This window comes from Bombus impatiens, unplaced genomic scaffold (assembly GCF_000188095.3).
Source record: "Bombus impatiens unplaced genomic scaffold, BIMP_2.2 scf_0089, whole genome shotgun sequence".
NCBI lineage: Eukaryota > Metazoa > Arthropoda > Insecta > Hymenoptera > Apidae > Bombus > Bombus impatiens.
The window spans coordinates 282,499-289,147 of record NT_176508.1 but is presented as its reverse complement, the minus strand read 5'-3'; the positions used below and the strand labels follow the sequence as shown (position 1 = coordinate 289,147).

The following is a 6,649-nucleotide window of genomic DNA, read 5'->3' as shown; positions in this document are numbered from 1 at the left end:
CCTAATTAATAGTCCTTGTTCATTCTATTCATATTCTACAACTATGTTAATTAATTTTGTAATTTATTTGATACAAATAAATTCCTCTCATAATTTCCGATACTGCTTATATAAATTGCAACAAATATTTTCGGAAGTTCATATATACAGAAATAGATAACTGTTACCAAGTTATCATTGTCACAGTCAATGACTTTTCTATTATAATTATTTACTTATAATTCATTAATTCTTATGTTTTTTAGAGGTCAGAATTACATTCATATTTCCATAATGCTAATTACCATAGTAATTCCATAGTAAGCAAGTAGTAAATCTACAGCTAACCTATTTACTTGTTTAACACTATAGTCTATAGACAATATGAAATATAATATAGGATGCGTGTTCTCTCCCCTGAGATATATACCTACATTTTCTACCCGAGTCAACTATAGATGCTTCGTTATCTTCCTTTACCTGAGAACATATAGCTGTATTGGCAGTGACACATCGATCACTGCGATTGGTCCATTTGAGGAATAACGTTTCACATGAGTATATCTACGAATTCTGTATGGTTGTGGGGGTAAGCAGAAGAAAGAAGGGGATAAGGAAAAAAGCTTAGGAGGATCAGTTAGTTGTCGACAGTCCGCTTATTTAGATCGTTGTTTTCGTTGTGCATAAATTTGTGATAAAAGTACTTTATTTTGCGTCATAATGGATATAACTAAGAACACGCGGGAGAATGCTATGGGAGAGTGCCAGTTGACGATCAGATTGCTGGAAATGTTGCAAAGAACGAAATACGAATTGGTGCAAGAAAATGGACAACGCCGTTTAACTGCTCCAGAAATCATTCGTGGCGAGAAGCAACGCGTGAAAGGTGCTGAAATTTTTCTTGGCCGTCTTCCGCGAGATTGTTACGAGGACGAATTAATGCCGATGCTGGAAACAGTCGGTCGTTTGATTGAATTACGATTGATGCTCGATTTTTCTGGATCAACTCGCGGATATGCATTCGCCTTGTTTGAAAATTCAAAAATAGCAAGAAGCGCGTGCGCAAAACTTGACGGTTACGAAATCAGACATGGACATCGTATCGGCGTCGTTAAATCGGTTGATAATTGTCGATTGTTCTTCGGTGGTGTACCCAAGAACAAATGCAAAGAAGAATTTATGCAAGAGTTGAATAAGATTCTTGAGGGCATCATTGATATCTATCTGTATCCAAGTGCACATGACAAGACGCTGAATCGTGGTTTCATATTCGTCGAATTCAAAGATCATAGAGCAGCCGCGATGGCAAGACGAAAGTTAATACCTGGAAGAGTCATGTTATGGGACCATGAAATCGCGGTTGATTGGGCCGACCCTGAACCTGGTGATCCTATCGACGAAGAAGTTATGGAAAATGTAAGCTATTTTAAGCTGTGTGAAAAATAAAAAAAAGATGTAGAATCTTATGTTATTAGAAAAATACATATAAATTTTCTATATTAATGATATAAGATAAAAAGTATTTATAGCATTTGCTATTATTTATAGGTTACTGCTTTATTTGTACGAAATCTATCTTTGAACATGCCACAACAAAAAATTCGAGATATCTTTCAGAAAAATACAAAAATTCCTATCTTAAAATTAAAAAAAATTAATCATTTCGCGTTTGTACATTATGAAAATCGTAAAGCAGCACAGAGTGTAATGGACATTATGACAAGTATGCTTATTATTTCATGTCATGTTTCATTTCGTCTTTAATCGTTGTACACACTTTATTAAAATAAGAACAAAATAGGACATAATGGCGTCGCTGAGGCTGAAGGATGGGAAATACGTTGGGCAAAACCAATCGGAGCCACGAAAGTCTTAGAAAGACAACGATGTATCAACGAAGCTCTAGCAAATGCAAACTCACGTAATCTCGAAGCAAGTTACGTTAAACGCGCACCAGTGAAAAAGTCTGATCATAAGAATATCGTGGACATGAACGCCAACAATATACTCGATATAACCTCAATACACACAACTGCTTTACAAAACTTCATTAGAGAAAAGTTTGGCGGTACTTGTTACTTTAACTGTTTGCGCGTAGCGAATGGGTCCACTTTTATGTGTAAAGTAAGTGTATATGATTATATTCATTTATATTTGTTTTTATTTTCTCAACATATTTTTTTTTTAGTTTCTGATTATTTATTGTCTGTTTCCTTTTCTTTCATTTTCTTAGATAACTATTGTTAGACAAGCCCTTACTCTGTTCGAATATCACGGAGAATCAATGCCAACGAAGCAAAACGCTATTGTTGCTGCGTGCACAAAGATGTATCAACTCATAGCTTCTACGTTCCAGGATCTCGGTGAGTATATGAAATAAAAATATTTTCTAAAAATAACATATATATCCAGCTAATTTTCGCGTTCGAATTCATGGGGAGACGAATGAACGTAATTCAATACATGATACGTTTTCCATGAATGTAATTGATATCAATTTCACGTTTCGTATAATTCTTTATCTTGATGTCTCCATTCTTCTCGAAGTTTCGGATATACGAAAATTTATTTCTGTATTTCTTTGTTTCGTAACTCGACTTAGAAACAAGTAACATGGATATTACATCAATAATTAATTAACGATAATCTAACGAATTTTATTTAACGAATATTTTGGAAGCTTGTAAAACATTAGTGAAAGAGAGACGGTGGTAAGTATGTAGCTATGATTTATGAATATTTTTTGTCTGTTTTCAAACAGTGCTACGGGAAAATGAGCACTATTGCATGGAACAAAAGCTAGGCATTAATCCTGCGGTTGGGTCGGCAGTCAGCTGGAATAGGGAAATACATTATAATTAAAGAAATTACTTTCGTTGAATGATTTTTATAGTGAAACATGCAAAGATCATTGATATTATTTATAACGTAGAGATCCAAAAGCATGATAACAAAAGTATTAAGGAAATATTCCAAATGTAAATTAACTTTTGCATTTCTGACACAAAATTGAGATTTTAACGGTAAATTTTTACAATTGAAATGAATTTTAACCAAATTTTCAAAATATATTTGTACAAAAAGATCGATCGGAGTATATTTACAGTTTTATTCAATTATGATATAAAGTGCATTTTTAATGATCGTTTAAAATACCGTGAAATGTTGTGAAAATTTTAATTGTAATACCTATCACAAATGAAGTTGAACAATAAGCATATTTTTTTTAAAGTAATCTACTAGAAGATTGAATTTAGAAAATCTAGCAACTGCAGGTTCTCTACGTTAAATATATAGTTTAAATACATATTAAGTTAATTTTACTCTGCCGGTACGAGTTAAACTATATACGTACTTCTCGTTAAAAAGTTAATCGAATATGTGATAATAATCTGTGAAAATCAATAAAATTATATATTAATTGGTTCGACTTTCAGATTTAACGTAATAATTTTTTTACTTTTAAAATTGTACAGAAGCATTAGTAATGATAATGATGTATTATGTTTAGTTGTTTCCACAATCAATTCACTAAATTGTATCTACATAAACGTTCAAATAAACGGACACATTTAATCGTCTGTTTACGATCCTTTTCCTTAAACATATTAAAAAGCGAAAAAACCATGAACGCGTTTACCTAGCTCAAAAATTTATATTAACAATTATTAAGAAGCAGCGTTATTCGATCTGTAGAACTTAATTTATAATCAGAAATCATATGATTATCCTCCATGTAAAGTCCTCGAAGCCATAATCTCATTCTCTCCGGTTTCCAATTTTGATCTCTCTCATCCAAAAGTTTAGATATCATTTGCTTTAAATATCCAACCGTTTCTGAATGTGAAATTGGAACTTCTAATCGTGGACCTTCTAGCCTATATATTGTTATAATTGGATGACACCTGCATGCTAATTAAATATTTCTTACATAAAAAGAATGCATTTTTTTATCATTCGAAAATGGGTTTACATATTATTACCATGTTTACGGGACATTATGCCATGTAATTTTAATTGTAATCCATTTAACTACAATTTTAGTAACAAAAAATCTTCACATCACAAGCAGCTTACAGTAATTCACGTAAACTACAATTTTGAGTAATTTTATTAGGGTTAAGATACACAAGAAAGTAGATACATCGCGCACTCAAATAGATTTTCTACTCGTACCTAACTTCCCATTACTTTGATATAACTTACATATACGTTTAGAAGAAACATATAGATATATGTATTTTGAGATTTAATTAAGTGTTTCATAGATTTAAGGAATTCTAATTTGCGGCGGTTTAAATAAAACGTTTGATCTGAACATTGTCGGTAGAATCGCTGTGTAATCTTCGAGTATTCTTCTCGCAGTCTCGTTGTCCGTATTCCCAGTAATATTTTTAGGTCTCATACAGCGTACCAACTGTTGGGCTTCCCTGATACATTTGGTGTCTTGCTGTTCTGTAGAAAACAGTTCGTACGTGTAATTCAGTAAGTTTTCAACGATGCAATCGAGAACTGTATCTTGCGGTATTACTCCGTAGCCATTTTGGGAGCACTCTTTGATGGCGGCGTTCATCCATTCCCATTCGTCCCAATCTTTACCATAATTCACATTCATAGTTTCAAACTTCCATGTTAAATGTGCACGATATCTATATATTATAAAACAAATTAACTGCTTTAAAATAATTTATTCCTTATAGATACACGTTGGAATGTAGTACGTCTCGTGTGTAAAATATCAATATTTTCACATGTACATATACATTGTAAAAAAAATAGTTTTACAATACTACGAAAGAGTTCTAGCGTAGTATTTATACGGAAATCTTGAAATGGAAAACCACAAGTTTCTACTATTGAAATACAGATAAGGATTTAAGGAATTTGCTTTTAAATATCACATTTTGTATCACGTCGATCAATTATCCATTAATTATTTTAAGAACGTAGTTATATCTACGTAAGTAGCGCAGCTTTTTAAGAATACGCTTGACAGTGAGATCGAAGAAGAGCCGACTGCCTCTTATATTTTTCCGTAACTCATTTAAACTAGAAGCCGCAAATGATAAAGTTCCAGAATTACTTACCCCCAGAACCACGGGTTCTTCTCAAACTTTACATTTTTAAGGTTTCTCAAGTAGTCGAACATTTGAAAGTTGATGATTTCTATTTTATTGTAATCGAAATAGAAGTTCTCCAAATTGGGAAGCATTGTAAATACCATATCATAGATCATAGAGATATCGTTGAACGACACGTCTAGAGTTTTTAAACTGTATACATTCATGTTCAGGAACCATTCGTAGTTTACGGTGGTCAACTTGTTACCCCATAGTAGCAAGTTCTCTAATTTGGTGAGATTTCCGAACGCAGCAGGACTTATAGTCTGTATGTCTGACCCGTGTAGATCCAAAGTTACGAGGCTCGCGCCAAATCTTTCAAAACTGTATCTATAAACAAACGACACGTTTCATCAGAGTTTCTTTGTCGTCATTATCTTCTGTCTGGTTTTCATGTTATCAAATACGTACTTGTTAGGAAGCTGACATCGTAACGACTCTAATGTTCAATAGTCTCAACACAATTCGATATCAACTAGTTACAAATTTCATACTCAATATTTTCAATGAAATATTAGGTCATCTCATAAATAATGTCGTTTTTTGAACTCTATTAAGCGACATTTTTTCAGTGAAAAAAATTAATACTTACGTTTATTTTTAATCACCGATGATCATCCTGATTTTTTGAAAGTACACTTTACCAATGTTTCTAACAGTATGTTTAATTTTACTGTCTTTTTAAATTTGTATAGCATACAAGGCCGCAAATTGTTTTCGCTGACACTCATTTTATAACTTCTTTTAATACGAAAAAGCCGATCTAATTGCTTCGGACTCGTATCAAAAACCATCAAGAGGATATTGTTTAAGGAACACAAGGAGAAATTCCTACAAACATATCAGCGAAACATGGTACGCGCGTTTATCTGAAGAAAAATAGGAAACGACATTTGTTATGAAATGACCTAATAACGTCAGGATATAATCATGTAGGAAAACCTATCGTTGTAAAATCTTATATCTATACTGTCCAATTATAAAGAAGAATAGCATCTGTTGAATAAACAGTTTGTAATAAATTGACCTAAAGTTTCGCAGTTTCTAAAGCGATTGTAACTACATATATTTATAGATTCTATCTGAGTCCAGAATATCTCTGTTTCGATAAAATAGAAATATACATTTTTCAGATTATTAAATGTCTAAAACTCGAACAATTTCGACTGAAATATGACTTTTGTAGTTCCGAAGTATGACCTTTTCTTACCCTGGTATATTATATATTCTCGAATCTGAAATCGTGATGGACGTACTATTGCTATACCCTTCTTTCAATATCGTTAAGTTCGTGAGTCCCGTGCAGATCAACGTGACTGTCTTATCTTGCCATTTGTTGATGATTCGACAATTGGCCCGCTCCGTTACGACGTTTGCCAATAGATTAAAAATGAAAAGTGCATGTAGCAGACGTTTCATGATTCACGCGAGACAGGAACCGACGTTGAACACGAGCGTTTAATTAACTGTACGTTTCTGACATCCCGGGCGATGAGCAACTGAATCGTGTGGGCGGTGCGGCGTATCCTTCGACTCTTGCTACGTTTTCC

The 6,649-nt window shown here is 33.1% G+C and overlaps 2 protein-coding genes across 2 annotated transcripts; one reads left to right on the top strand and one right to left on the bottom strand.

The window, feature by feature from the left end:
• Window positions 1-549: 549 nt before the first annotated feature.
• On the top strand, window positions 550-3,491 carry LOC100746687 (APOBEC1 complementation factor-like). Its single transcript, XM_003485896.4, has 5 exons — window positions 550-1,395; window positions 1,528-1,702; window positions 1,781-2,103; window positions 2,213-2,342; window positions 2,741-3,491. The coding sequence occupies exons 1-5, from the start codon at window positions 700-702 to the stop codon at window positions 2,839-2,841; spliced, it is 1,425 nt and encodes a 474-aa protein (XP_003485944.2). The 5' UTR covers window positions 550-699; the 3' UTR covers window positions 2,842-3,491.
• A 420-nt stretch (window positions 3,492-3,911) lies between these two features.
• LOC100744048 (toll-like receptor 3) lies at window positions 3,912-6,600 on the bottom strand. The gene is made up of 3 exons (XM_012394499.2): window positions 6,310-6,600; window positions 5,067-5,429; window positions 3,912-4,628 (listed from the first exon to the last, which is right to left on the bottom strand). Exons 1-3 carry the CDS (start codon window positions 6,516-6,518, stop codon window positions 4,250-4,252), a joined length of 951 nt encoding a protein of 316 aa, XP_012249922.1. The 5' UTR covers window positions 6,519-6,600; the 3' UTR covers window positions 3,912-4,249.
• Window positions 6,601-6,649: the final 49 nt, after the last annotated feature.